The following is a 15,345-nucleotide window of genomic DNA, read 5'->3' on the forward strand; positions in this document are numbered from 1 at the left end:
TATTTCTTCGTAAGTATGAAAAGCCTAGTAGCTTCTTTGATTACTTCCCTGAATACCTCCCATTTAGAATTTGCTGTTGCTAACACCATCATTGATCCCACTGCACACAATATAAAAACTGTCTGAGACCTTTTTAGTCACCCTTACGAAAGCAAAAGCCTTTCCTTTTACCGTTGAGTAGTTATGTCTGTAATTAAATTCTACATTAGTAAACTGGAATCTCTGTCACCCAGTGGGTCTTTTACCTCCAGATTCTTTACTTCATGAAGAATCACTGCTGATAACCAGATCAAGAGTATTACATCCTCTTGTTGTTTCCCTACATGCTGCTGTAGAAAACAGTCATCCAAGATTTAAAGACAGCCATTTATAGACTTAACTCGGATTATTCTGGGTGTGATCGCATAATATTGCTATGCTTTCTTCTGCTTGGTCTTTGTGTAAAAATAGAATCACGCAATGAAGGATTTAATTATGAACTGGTAATTTCTTCTGTCAAAAATTTGAATCATGGTAGAGGGCGTCATATAGATACACGTTTGTTGTCTGTTTATAATGGGGTTTGTAATAAGTTCAGTGACTTTTAAATGCTGTGTCTCTTGTGATGTATTAGAATTTCTCTAATGAACGTCAAAAATATATTCACTTGTTGTAGATTTGGCTTTATATTGTATGACAACTTCCTGTGCGATTTTCTCCCATTGTGCCACTGGCTACTATTTTTGGAAACAATCTGCGCTAAATGTCCAAATTAGGATGGGAGAACCCTCGTTAGTTTTCTCGACGTTCTATTTCATTTGTAGAGTACTAGATTGGCACGTGTTGGCAAGACGTTAGCTAGTGAATGAATGTTCTGGAATATACGTCTTAACGCATTTGTGTATTTATCTCCTGAGTTTGTAGTAAACTGTATGTTACGAAGTAAGTGACATTTTTATATCAGTATTTTGGAAGTAATCGTCCTAGTGTTAACATCATCAGAGAATTTTTTGGTTATCCAGACTTTTCACAATCTGAGTTATATCACGCATAAATCTCTGAGGAACTTGATTACAAACTAATTTATGCTTACTGTAGGATTCTGTGTCTCTAGAAAATTTATGATCATCCCATGCTTTTTTTTTTTTTTGTGTCGGCCACCAAGCTTATTAGAAAGAAGTGCTCAGTTTGAACTCTGCCACGGCCGCATAGATTAGAGGAGTTTATACAACTAATAAAGTAATCGTTATTATTTTTTTATATCAATGTTTTGGAACTAACCGTTCCTCGTAGTGTTAACATCAGTAGTTGATTGCTGGAACAAATGGGTAGTTGATTGCTGGAACAAACTTCCATCTGTCGTTGTGGAAGTTGATAGCTTAAATACATTCATGGAAGAAGTGGACAAACTTTTGAAGCGAATGGATGGGTGAAATGGGAAGTAATAAGCATTCTTTCTTGCCTCCACTAATGCTAATCATGAGAGAATGCTTTGGTTAGCCAGACTTCTCATAATCTGACAGTAATACCACACATAAATCTCTGTGGAACTGAATTACAGACTAATTTATACTTATTGTAGGATTCTGAGTCCTCAGAAAATTTATAATCATTCCATGCATTTTTTTATTTATTTTTTTTTTTTTTTTGTGTGTGTGTGCCACTAAGCTCATTAGAAAGAGGTGTTCTCTTTGAACTCTGTCAGGACTGCATAGGTCAGAGGAGTTTACAGAGCTAATAATTTTGATGAGAATACTCATAACTGTGGTTAACTCAGATGTGCCAATCTAAAATGACAGCATCCTTGAATTAAGGTGAAGGCCCCAGAAATTGGAAATGTATAAATGTCTATCTGTTCACAAAGGTGGTCCAAAGGATGAACTAATTATAAACCTGTAAGTTTGACATATGTGCCATGGAAAATGATGAAGTCAATATTTAAAGGATTAATGCAAAGCTCACCTTGATCAGAATTGCAATATAGGGCAAACTCAGCATGACTTTTAAGAGGAGATAATGCCTGACCGATATGATTAGCTAAATGAGGATATTACAAAGGAACTGGATTAAAATTTTGCTGTCAAAACCACATACTTCAATAAATCTTTTGATTCTGTTCCAGATGAATTAACATTGTATAAATTGCAACAATGCAGCCTTAGTGGGATGAGTTATTGCTAATTAGGAGATTTAGAGTAGTTATAAATGGCCATTGCTTCGTTGACTAATATTGTGAGAGAGATCCCACAGGATTTGATGTTGGGTCCCTTTACTGATTTTACTATTTATTAATGATATTATTGCAAGTATTTAAATTTTAATGCCTAGTTTTCTGATGATACAAAGGTGGCAGAATGGTTAATGAATTAAATCATGGTATACTTCAATAAGATTTAGATAAACTAAGCAGACAGACCAAAAAATGGCAATTAAAGTTTAAAATTGATAAATGTAAGGTACTGCATTTGGATAGTGGTACTCCCAGAATAGCTTGTTAGTTATTTGGTTTTTAGGAGCATTAGCAACTAAGGCCATATTGCTCCGGGAATATGCGGTGGTTATTCCCTGACCTTTCCGCATCCTCCGTATTTGGTGGTGACGGGCTTGAAACCCGGTCTAATCAAGAAGTGTGTGTGCTACGCACTGCTACTCCTTCCCACCTGGCTACGGAGGTCCCCCACCCCCGAATAGCATACCGTCTGTATATCACCAAACTCAAAGTAGCTAATAATAAGACCTAGGGGTAATTGTAGAGTCCAATGTAAAGTTCTTTTAGCAGTGCAGACAGGCTGCTATGAAGGGGCATGGGGTTCCTGTCAATGATAAACATGAACTTTATAAGAAGGGGCGAAGATGGTTAGGCCACTTTTTGAATACTGAAAAAAAATGTTTATTCATGTCAGATATGTGTTCTGTTATCCTTCTTGTTTGTTTTTTTTCATTGAAAACAGTCATGTCTCCATAATCACTCAGAATTGGATATATGTTTATGACCATTTATTTTATTCATTTACTTATTTTTTTTTACTTGTTATTTTTGAGCCCTAAATATTTGCATATACTTTTGAAACACCCTATATATATATAGAGTATGTGTGTGTGTGTATATATATATATATATAGGTATATATATATAGGTATATATTTAACTACTATATGTATAGTAGTTAAAGCCTAGGACCCATGGCTTTACGTACTTACATTAATTATTCTTATATTAATTTCAGATACTCTTTTTTTTTGCCATACATGTGCTCTCAATTCTTCCATGGTAATTACGCCTGACAGTTCAGCACCCCTGCCTAATACACTGATAATAACATATTTTTCTCTATATATATATATGTATATACTTTTGCTCCGTATTACCATGCCCATTGATTCTGTCATTATTGGAACTATTTTTAGAACTCTGTTTCCTTTCCTCCCTTCAAGTTTTAGCTCATAGGGAGGTAGTATGAGTATAGAAGGTGAGGTATGAGAGCCATTTCACTCCTTCAGAAATTATTGCACATGGAGGGCAGTATGAACACATTTGAACCTACTAGCTGCCCAATATTGGGGACCCCCTTTGAAAAAGTTCTAATTAAAATCTTGATCCTGTAGAACTCATTGTGCTTTTAAATTGTGCAGTGATCACAGTGTGTTGAAGTGGGATTTACTCAAGGAGGTAACTACCATCAGAGGTAAAGGGAAGGGTTTTTGTTTTCGTAAAGGCGACTATGATGGTCTGAGACAGTATTTAAATTCTATACAGTGGGACCAACTGATGATGTTACCAACAGCAAACTCAAAATGGGAAGCATTCAAGGAACTAATCTTGGAGGCTACCAGGCTTTACATACCAACTAAGAAATATTGTTCAAGGTTTAGGCCTAAATGGTTGTCAGATGAACTAATGAGACATGTGGCAGAGAAGAAAAATGCATGGGATACATATAAATTAATGGGTGACATGGAAGTCTATGATAGATATAAGTTGGTCTGTAACCAAGTCACAAAGGAGATTAGGCAGGCAAAGGCAGACTACGAAAAATCCTTGGCAAAGGATGCAAAGAAAAACAGAAAAGAGTTCTTTACATACTTGAACTCGAGAAGGAAAGGGATGAATCAGATTGGTCCACTGGATATTGATGGTTCAACAGTTGAGGATCCTGCTCAGGTGGCTAACAATCTAAACGAGTATTTTGCATCTACATTCACGCATGAGGAGTTATTCAGGAAGGAGAATGATGTAGGTAAAGTAAACATTGGCAGTGAGCTGGATGATTTTGTAATAACTGAGAGGAAAGTGGAGGAGAGATTGTTGAGGATAAACATAAAAAAGGCACCTGGGGTGGATGGGATCTATCCAGTTATATTAAAGGAGGCAGCAAAGGAAGTATGCAAACCCCTAGCCATAATTATGAGAGCTTCTTTGGACTCAGGGGAGGTACCCATAGACTGGAGATGTGCAAATGTAACCCCAATTCACAAAGGAGGATCAAAGGCTGACACAAGTAATTATAGACCTGTTAGTTTAACTTCTGTTCCAGGTAAATTAATGGAGGCACTGGTTAAAGAAGCACTGCAGGATCATCTAGACAAGAATTCAGTTATAGCTCAGACGCAGCATGGTTTTGTTAAGGGCAGGTCTTGCCTGACCAATTTGATTGGATACTATGATGTAGTCACAAAAGAACTGGATGCAGGGAATAACTTTGATATTATATATTTGGATCTTAGAAAGGCTTTTGATACTGTTGCACATGGAAGACTGCTGCACAAATTGGAGCAGTGTGGCATTGGAGGCAAATTGCTGCTATGGATAAGGGGATGGTTGAGTGGCAGAAGACAGAGAGTGGTAATCAATGGACACTGCTCAACGTGGACTAATGTTATTAGTGGAGTTCCTCAAGGTTCAGTGTTGGGTCCGTTGTTGTTTTCGGTGTTTATGAATGATATTGATGATGGGATATCAAGTTTAATGTCCAAGTTTGCAGATGATACAAAGGTTGGCAGGGTCGTCAAGGACACTACTGACGCTATGCTGCTGCAACAGGATCTGGAAAGGTTGAACAGATGGGCTGAGAGGTGGCAAATGAAGTTTAACATTGACAAATGTAAAGTACTGCATATGGGAAACAGTAACCCCAGAGCAACGTATCAACTCTGCGGTACCACACTGACAGTGGTGGAGAATGAAAAGGACCTGGGGGTAATTGTGCAGGGAGATATGAAGTTCTCTGAGCAGTGCAGACGAGCTGCAAGAGTAGCTCATGGTGTCTTGTCAATGATATACAGGAATTTTTCTAGCAGGGATAAGGAGGTGATTATTCCCTTGTATAAGGCAATGGTTAGGCCACATCTTGAGTACTGTATACAGGACTGGAGGCCTCATTTCAAGAAGGATGTAGAGCTGCTGGAACGGGTACAGAGAAGGGCAACAAGATTAGTAAATGGAACAAAGGGTTGCTCTTACGAAGAAAGGCTTAAGTTTTGCAAATTACAGAGTCTGGAGACTAGGCACCGGCGAGGTGATCTGATAGAGGTGTATAAGGCCTTGAATGGTTTGAGCATGCTCAATGCCAATGGGATTCTTCATCTTTCTCAGAATAATCACCTCAGAGGGCATAAATTCAAATTGAGGAAGGACGGATGTCGGATAGATGTGCGGAAATTTGCCTTTGGCCAGCGGGTGGTTGGTTGGTGGAACCGACTTCCATCACTTGTTGTTGAAGTTGATAGCCTAAACAAATTTAAAGCTCAACTGGACAGGTATTTCGAACGAACGGAGGGCTGAAATGGGAGAGGGTTTTTTTTTTTTTTTTTTTTTTTGGGCTGATGCTGAATAAGCTTGCTTTCTTGCATCGTATGCCTCTACTAATGCTAATGCTAATGCTAAAATTCATCAGCTTAGTAAAGCACAGATATCATAAAGGGTACTCATTGCTCTTACTCAGAGGTGTATAAAATAACACTGGGGAAAGCTAGACCACTAGACACTAAACTACTCACAAAGATATATGCTATTACCATCTAATGGCAGTGTTCCATACCATCATCCATATTGCCATGGCAAGGGGAATTCAGAAACTTCTCTGTAGCATTATGTATATGTGTGTGTTTATTGCTGTATAATTGAGATCAAAGCAGGTTCCCTTTACTATATAATAATTATTATGCTAATGGAAGGGACATGCTTTTCTTTATTATTATAAAGCATCTTGTCCAAATAATGAGAAACTAAAGTAAATCCAAAAATATGCACAATTTTTGATGCTAATATAGCTTATCTATAGGATATCTGTATCTACCCTTAGATATAGATATCTACTCTTAAGGCGAATACCCATACGTACTGTATGTTATTACTATTATTTTTTTCAGGATGCCTGAAATAACAGAGATAACTTCCACTGTTTTGGAAACCCCTGTTGCTGATGATAAAGAAACCCTTCAGTTGAAAGAGGAAGGAAATAAATTATTTGGTTTGGGAAATTACGGTGCTGCTGTCAAATGTTATTCTAAGGCTCTGAAGTTGTGTTCTGAAAAAAGCTCTGATAGTCTTGTACTTTTCAAAAATCGTGCTGCAGCATATTTGAAACTTGGTCAGAACCAAAAAGCTTTGAATGACACCAATTTAGGTATGTATAATTTTAAATTTCTGTAAATTTATATTGAAAAGTAAATTAAATATTAAATAAATTAATTAAATTGTACTTTAAATTTTATCACTTGAATTCAGGTTTCTCATAACTTATGTCATCTACAGAAAAATACAAGGTTTGATTAAAATGTTTGGTGAGTGATCTTATAATTCTTGGATACATAGTGGGTACCTAAAAGATTGTGATCAGGCCTTAGAATGACATCCTTTGAACATATTAAGTTTTAACGTATAGTTTGCATACACCCATTTATGCAAACTATAAGTTAAAACTTGACATAACATAACTTCACATTTTTAACTAATTGTTACTTGCGGTCTAGTGGTTTTGTCGTAAGTACTGATTATGAGAAAATTGGAATGTGTGTATATTAAATTTTGTTGTAAACTTGGAAAGTCAGCCATGGAAACACATGAAATGTTCATTACAGTTTGTGGAGATGATGATATGGTACAAAAAAAAAAAAAAAAAAAACTCTAAGTTAGTTTTATAGGTTTTATAGGGAAAGTTTTTTTTTTTTTGCTTGAAGATGAAGAAGGAAGCAGTCATCCTTCAGCATCCAAAACCAATCAAGAACATATGTATAGTTTTGATTGGTTTGATTGGATTGATGACTGGCAATTCAAGAAATTGTTTTGGAAGACAGCTAATTCATTTGGTTCGATTTGAGCCATTTTCAATAAGGATTTGGGCATGAGGTTAGTAAGCATCATGTTTGGCACACACATTCTCACTCAAGATCAGACACAGCATCAAGTCCTCATTTTGTCTAAGTTGTTCAAGCAAGCTGAATCAGATTCTATTTGAGTATGCCCAAGAGAGGTGCCTCCGTAGCACACGCTTCTTGATTAGACCGGGGTTCGAGCCCGTCACCACCAAATACGGAGGATGCGGAAAGGTCAGGGAATGACCACCGCATATTCCCGGAACAATATGGCCTTAGTTGCTAATGCTCCTAAAAACCAAATAACAAACAAACATGCCCAAGAGACCAAGGTTAAGAGCAACTAGCAGATAACAATACTGTTACTGAAGCAAAAAAAAAAGCATGCTAGTCAAATGTTAGTTGGGTCTAGGCTACTGTATGTGGCTGTGGAATTTCATGCCCTTGAAAAAAATGGATAAGTTTTTGGAAAATTTTGACTTTTTTCTTAATTACCATATTAAATTATGTTTAATAAATAGTTTTAATTGTCTTAATCATTTTGTTACCTTATTTTTGAATTTAAATAAGGATTTCATAAGTTACAACTTAATCTTCATAGAAAATTTGCTATCGTTAATTTCGGTGCAAACATCACATCTTGTAACTAGCAAATATTAGCAGTACATTGTAGTAGTAGTTAATTTCAGTGTTTTAAGTTATAGTAAATAAATAGTTCAAAGAGCAACTAGTCATGTAGTCTTCTAGTCTACATGACTAGTTGCTCTTTGAGCAACTAGTCATGTAGACTAGAAGACTACATGAGCAACTAGTCTTCTTTTGTATTTAGCTAAGCATTTTGAAAGTCAATAGTGTTATTTAGAAATGTAATAGCATAGTATACACTAGCATTTCCCAAACATTTTTAGTCACAGAACACTTTTCATCTCACAACATATTCACAGAACACTTATGAAACACAAGTTTCGTGGAAGCCAAAGAACTGTTTGCTAATACAGTAGACCCTTGATTTTCCAGGATAGATGGTAAAAAAAATTCCCAGATAATCAATTTCCTGGCTAATCCAAAAATACAGTAAGTTCCCGACATATGTAAAAGATACATTCCCGGACTTCTTATGTAAGTCGAGTTTTACGTAACTCAGGAATAACTTAAAAAATATTGCTACTATATCCCTGACAGGGGCGTATTCAGGGATGGGCAGAGAGGGCATATGCCACCCTTAACCAAAAATTTGAAATTAAAGAAACAGAACGCAGGAGGCATTCTAAAAAAAACCTCAAAAGCCTGGTTGCCATGCTGCCCCTTACGATGTTACCTGGATCTGGTTGCCATGCTCCCCCTAACGATGATACCTGGATACCTAACGACTGATCCCTGATATGCCAAATTTACAAAAACCACATAATATCCTCAGAAGAATGAAGAAAAATAGTTATATATTTTTAATTAGTTCAATTAAAAACTATCTGGAAACAGCGGTGAAGTAGCTGGAGTGGCACATAAGAAAAGAGATGCTTCCATAGCCAGGTGGGCAGGAGCAGCAGTGCGTAGCACACGCTTCTTGATTAGACTGGGGTTCCAGCCTGTGACCACCAAATACGGAGAATGCGGAAAGATCAGGGAATGAACACCTCATATCCCTGGAGCAATATGGCCTTAGTTGCTAATGCTCCTAAAAACCAAATAACAACAACAACAAAATAAGAAAAGAAAACATAAAAGGAAGAAAAAACACAATGTTATTGTACTGTAAAAACTAATTTGTATTTCATAGCCTTGGTTATTATAGTTGACCTCATTGGTGCTGATCACTTCATGGCTTCTCGTATTCTATCTTTCTCCTTTATTGTGTTCACCATTGCCATTGACAAATCTGAATTCCACGCGATACTTGTTAATGTTTGGCCATTTTCATACATCCTTATTATTTTAATTTTTTGATCCAACTCGATCACTTTCCTTTTCTTGATAGATTTAACCATGATAACAGTCAAAATTAATTTTTCTGAAAAGAACTTCACAGGGTTAATGCGAAAACTCACTATTATCACCCCACACGAGCTCACATTTTACTAAAACACATTTCTGGAGGTCACTGCCATAAAACAATAAAAACAATTTGCACTTTCCTAGTTACTGGGCTTTTCTGTTAGTGCATCTAATTGTAGATGGTAAACTACAATAGGTACAGGTAGTAAACTTGATCTTATTGCATTTGCGATAATACGAATAGTTGGAATTCTGTGGGTTTTTAAGTTATTATAGTGAAATGTGTCCCCTTCACTGAAATCTTCAGTCATATAAAAAACGTAAAGTAAGTTCGAACTATGTAAGTTGGGGACTTACTGTATCGAAAAAAATGTTTACCAACCTACGTAAAAAGTATGGCGATAGATAAAAAAAAAAAAAAAAAAAAAACTTAACCATGTACTATTCATGTGTCCAGTGTGATGCTTCCCTTTATTTTTTAAAATGACACATATGGTTTGGTCACCAACATTATAATGGTTCTTTAGAGATTTAATGGATGCACCATTTTCAAACTTTTGAATAATTTCAAGTTTTTGTTTAATTCTCGTGTGTTTGCCCATCATTTTTGTGATTTCTTAAAAAAAAAAAAAAGAAAATTGTTACTATAAAAAAAATTCCAACATTGCTGACATAAATAACGAAACAAAATTTGTCCTTTTGTGGTGCAATGGAACACAACAATCGACATGATGGACTAAAACAAACTAAAGATTTAGTCTCTCTCTCTCTCTCTCTCTCTCTCTCTCTTTTTTTTTTTTTTTTTTTGAGCGATCTTCTAATTACGACTTATAACGCTGCTTCTTATCACTCATTTACGACTTGCAAAACATCTATTTATACCTATTCTAGTTATTACTTGAATTTTATGATTTCAGGTTGATATATTTTTTTTTAAAATGTGGAGTCTTGAATTGTCTCGGTTAATCCGATCCCGGTAAATCGAGTCTGCTGTATTTTATTACATACTGTGCATCAGGAGCATCTTTATTTCTAACACATGTAAAGCAGAAATTCAATAACTCATACTTTCATTTTAGTCTTTTATTAGTTGGTTCCTGTTTTTTCACTTAGGATTTTTGGGGAACAAAAGGCTGTGATTGTTCATCCTCACTTTGAAGTGTGACAATATTCATTTTCATCGACCACAGTTGCACTACTAGAAGTACTTTGCTTCTTGTTTTAAAGTTCCTTTTTTCAACCACAAATCCATGGTCACATATTTTAATAATAATATTTCGAAATACTAATAATTATCAAATAAATTTATACAAGGAAGTGAGTTTAGTTATGATATTGGTTTGCTTCCTCCTCTCCTTCATCCTGTGTACTCTAGGCTAAATCGCATACTAGGTCACCACATTACTACTTTTTCGTAGGTGTCATTACCTCTATGCATACACCCTGACATGACAAAACCAGATTGACTTGAACCCATCCCCAGGAAGCAGATTAGCTAAAAAATATCAGTAAGCTGGTAGCAAGGGGATGCAATGTAGAATGAAAGACAGAATGAATAGGCTGGTCACTAAGTGAAAGAGTGAATTAGGAATTATGGTAAAAGGGAATAAATGTCAGTTTTGGTGAAAGAAAGACAGACCCAGCACGAGGGAAAGAGAGTGAATGAGTGTTATGGTGAATGGGAATGAGTGGAAGAGCAAATGTAATTGGCCGAAAGAATACAAAGTTAATAATAACTTACACTACAAACATTTACTAAAAACACAAACACTATCACTGCATTCTCCCCTGGCCTGCAAAAAACTTGCGGCCAGGCATGTGCTACAACTGAAGAATAATAGTAAATTGTGGTGCCCAGAGAGTGCAGTGCAGAAAGCAAGAGTTGAACAAATGAAATGAAAGCCAGAAGAATGAATGAGAGTTTAAGTGTGTGAGAAAAAGAACACAAATCATAAATGTTACAGTTAGTTCACACTAACTCTAGTTTTAATCTTATATATTCTTTCTTATTTAGCTTAATTATTCCAACAATTTTATTCCACCCCGGGTGAAAAATAGTAATTTTTATTTTATAAAACACGAATTCAATGAATTCATGTCAAATAAACACAACATGAAAAATTACATCGACTAAGTGTGGTACCATTAGGTGGCACATGGCAAAAATAAATCACTAAGATTCAAAAGACATGAAATTTTCAAAATAATTAAATGGGCAATATTTCTGGCTACACAAATTGTAACCAAAAGCCACTATTTCAGGTGTCCTCATTTTCGTTTTATGGTTTTCAGGTTCCCTTTATTTTCCCACAAACCATCTCTTGATAGTTTTCACACAAATGGTTTACTTGTGACTTATTCTTTGTTTGTATATCGCAAACAGGTAAAACTCCAGATCTTGGGTACAAGTCCATATTTTGACTAACAGTCAGAAACAAAGCAGTGATTGACAGGTGCCACTCACTGCATTCCCTGCTCACATGTAACACACTAAAAGTATCGTAATACATCAAAGTCTAAATAAAGATAAAGAGAAATGGCAATACGAAATTAAAATAAGTGAAAAATAATTACAAATTTTCAAAAATAACTACGTTTTTTGCTTAATCCCTCCCCGAAGTCGCGTAAAAACTAATCTTTGTTAAAATATCTCTTACCGCTGTTTTTAAATAGAGAACTCGTTTTCTGCTATAAAAACAATGGTAAGGCAGGGGATAAACAGCCTAACTAAGACTAATGATAGCAAGGGCTCAGCAAAATCTTTGGTTAAAATATCCTTTACCGCTGTTTTTAAATAGGGAACTCATTTTCCGCTATAAAAACAGCAGTAAGGCGGGGAATAAACACCCTAACTAAGACTAACAATAATGAAGGTTATTGTTATGTTTGTTATTTGCTTTTTAGGAGCATTAGCAACTAAGGCCATATTGCTCCGGGATATGCGGTGGTCATTCCCTGACCTTTCCGCATCCTCCGTATTTGGTGGTGACGGGCTCGAACCCCGGTCTAATCAAGAAACGTGTGCTACGCACTGCTGCTCCTTCCCACCTGGCTACGGAGGCGCCAATAATGAAGGCAATCATGGAACCCAACCATACAATATCTCTGTTTAAGACCACGCTCAGAGACAACTTGTTCCCAAGATCTGGAGTTTAGCCCACAAACAAGATCACAGACCGCGAATAGGTTCACCTGAATTGGTTTCTGGCAGATGCTATTGTAATTATAAAGTGTCCTGTGGCTTTCAGGGAAGTCTACTGTAGCCACCAATTCAATCGTTGGCAGTTTTGCTTTATGGTTTTCACATTCCCTTTATTTGTTTTTTTTTCACAGCAGGAGTCTGCTTGTGGCTAATTCTTCCTTTGTATACTGCAAACAAGACGGTTTGGTCGCAGCATGTAAACAGTACATTTTATAACCTTTTTATTATATATGCATCTGTACTGTAATATTGCAAGATTGATGATGATAAGCTTAAAGGGCCTGAATGAGTTATCGGAAAAATTAATAAACTAAGTCATTGATACACATGCAAAGAAAAAGCAAAGAAGAAAATAAGATTATTACAATACAGTAATAATTTTAATCAGTGATTTTCATATTATTAAACTGTAATTATTGTCATTAATGTGGTTTTTGTGAACCGACTGTTTAGATATTTAACATCTAAACTAGTATTTAGATGTTAAATAATAAATATTTCCTTTTGTTTGCTCATATTCTCTTATTATAACATGTATAAATGTAAATATACAGATTTGTTTGTAACATATACATATGTTGTAAATATTAAATATAAAATTTATTAAATATTTATTAAATAAAAAATATACACATATACTACATGTGCCCCCGAAGTTACTAAGATACCTTTCATGTTCAGGTTAAACATAAAAAACAAACACCTTTGAAGTCTATTCAAAAAGTATTTGGCTTGCTATGATATAGTGACAGTATGAGATGGGTGACTTATTTCCCTTGGAAATGGTGTCCTTCTGAGGTGATCCACTTAGCCTAATGATTTTCCCACTCTTGGAAGCACCTTTGGAAAGCCAATTTCAAAATCACAGAAAGATGAGTCATTGCATTACTTTCTGTTGTTTGTACATATTGTCAAATTGATGCTCCTTCACTTTCATCAACCGGTGAAATACCACCACTTTGCTTATTGGAGGCTTGAAGTGGTGAAACCCATGTTTAGTCTCTAGAGCAAAGTTTCTGGCATCCCCCTCCCCTCATACTTCTCCTTCAACCCATGCACAGCACTAAGTACTATAGGTTTTGATACCTTTCGTGTTTGGGGTTTTCATAAAAAAAAAAAAAAAAGAAAAAAAAAAAAAAGTAGCATGGAGCCATATCTGCTAAATTGCAGGTTGCTCTATTTCAGAATTCCTTGTTTAACCAAAAACAGCATAATGAAGGCATCTGAAACTTCAACTGTATCAGTGTTGGAGTTCTGAGATGCCTTTATTGGTTTTTTTTGTTTCTGTTTCTTTATTATTTTATTCTTTTATTGATCCTCTGGAGTGTGTTCATGGTGGGCAATGCTCTCACGGTCAAAAAAATGCTAGCAATATGGACCACATTTTGCTGTGCACTTGCCATACTTTTTTTGGGTCAGGATAGGAGGAGGAAGAAATCTTCCTTTGGGATGACTGCGGTTGGATTATTTCAAATGATACATTTCAAAAATGTCTCATCTTTAGTCACATGTTCAAACAAATTGGAAGTGACTTGCTGGCAGGGTCTGTGTTCCTCTATTAACAGCCACAGCATTTTGTGCAAATGCACCTCATGTTCAAAGTTTCTGTTAAAATGGAATGACGTAATGTGGCAGAGATACAAGCTTCTTCAGGTGATTTCCTGAATAGTTAATCTTTGGCCATTTCATACCAATGTTTGTACTTGAGATACAGATTTCATTATCTGTTAAAATTGAGAGCCATCCAGATCACAGATCACTTTCAGCAGACTCCCTATATCAACATTTGGAACAATGTTGTCAGTTGAAAACTTGTGTGCAGCCTATACAGAGTCCTCATTTGCTATTTTCACATGAAATGTTTCATTTGTGGTTTACTTGATTTTGAAGCAAAATTTAAAATACACACATTGTTTTCAGTGCACTCTGCCATTTTGAAATATGACAAGATATGAAAACACATTCGTTATTGGCTGTTGGCTGACTAACAGACTGCTGTAAGCAAGTAACCCTTACCTCCATGCAGTAAGTACATGCTTACCATCTGGAGGTAAAATGCTCTGTTGTCTCAACCTTAAACAATGAACATAATCCGTAATAATCATAATCAAAGTTTGTTAGATATTAATTAAAAATTTACAAATAACGTGTTGTATGATTTAAATCAAAATTTAACTGAATTGGTATAAGACATAATTCTATTTGAAAGTATTGTTATATATACTCATATGTATGCTGTTATACAATTAGATTAAAATTATGTAATTTTATCCATTAATGCAAAATCGCCAAGCTCAAAATTGTCTTGTAAAATCCAATCCAGTTATCACTGGTCTAAGGTTGAAATTAATTCTCACCATTTTTATCAGGATACTACATTTTTGTCCAAATTTTGAGGATTTTTTATTTTTTTTTTCAATAACAGACAAATGCCTGCATTAAAGATAATTTCAGAACAAAACTCTCATTCTGTATTAATAGTAATTGTTGTTTTGTAATTCATGAATAGTTCTACTAGAACTTCAGTATGCTGTAAAATAATTTTATGTCAGGTTAGAAAATTAGGATATGGCATGAACTGAATGTTGGAATACTAGAGAATGCATTACATTATTGAAATGGTTAATTGGCATAGATAAATGACTGAGAAGTTCAAGAATGTTTGATTTCAATTTTGCAAAGAAATGTAAATGGAGAGGCAAAATGGATCTAAAAATATAAACACACTTTTTATTGTTTATTCAGAACAAAGTTTGTAGATTGTGACTATTATGTGTGCATTTTTGTGTTTTCCTCTTTGTGTTATGTGTGGATTGTTTGTGTTTTTCTCTGATGTGCTATGCTTTTACTTTTAAACT

General features: G+C 35.4%; 1 protein-coding gene across 1 annotated transcript in view; it reads left to right on the forward strand.

The window, feature by feature from the left end:
• The first annotated feature begins 598 nt into the window (after positions 1 to 598).
• Positions 599 to 15,345, forward strand: part of unc-45 (unc-45 myosin chaperone) — a 284,174-nt gene continuing 269,427 nt past the window's right edge. Inside the window, exons 1-2 of the mRNA XM_090384191.1 lie at positions 599 to 921; positions 6,349 to 6,605. Of these exons, the coding sequence (XP_090240317.1) occupies positions 6,350 to 6,605 (256 nt within the window). The 5' untranslated portion in view covers positions 599 to 921; position 6,349. The remainder of the gene's footprint in view (positions 922 to 6,348; positions 6,606 to 15,345) is intronic.

This window comes from Mastigoproctus giganteus, chromosome 11 (assembly GCF_048544385.1).
Source record: "Mastigoproctus giganteus isolate SK-2022 chromosome 11, ASM4854438v1, whole genome shotgun sequence".
NCBI classification, from domain to species: domain Eukaryota; kingdom Metazoa; phylum Arthropoda; class Arachnida; order Uropygi; family Thelyphonidae; genus Mastigoproctus; species Mastigoproctus giganteus.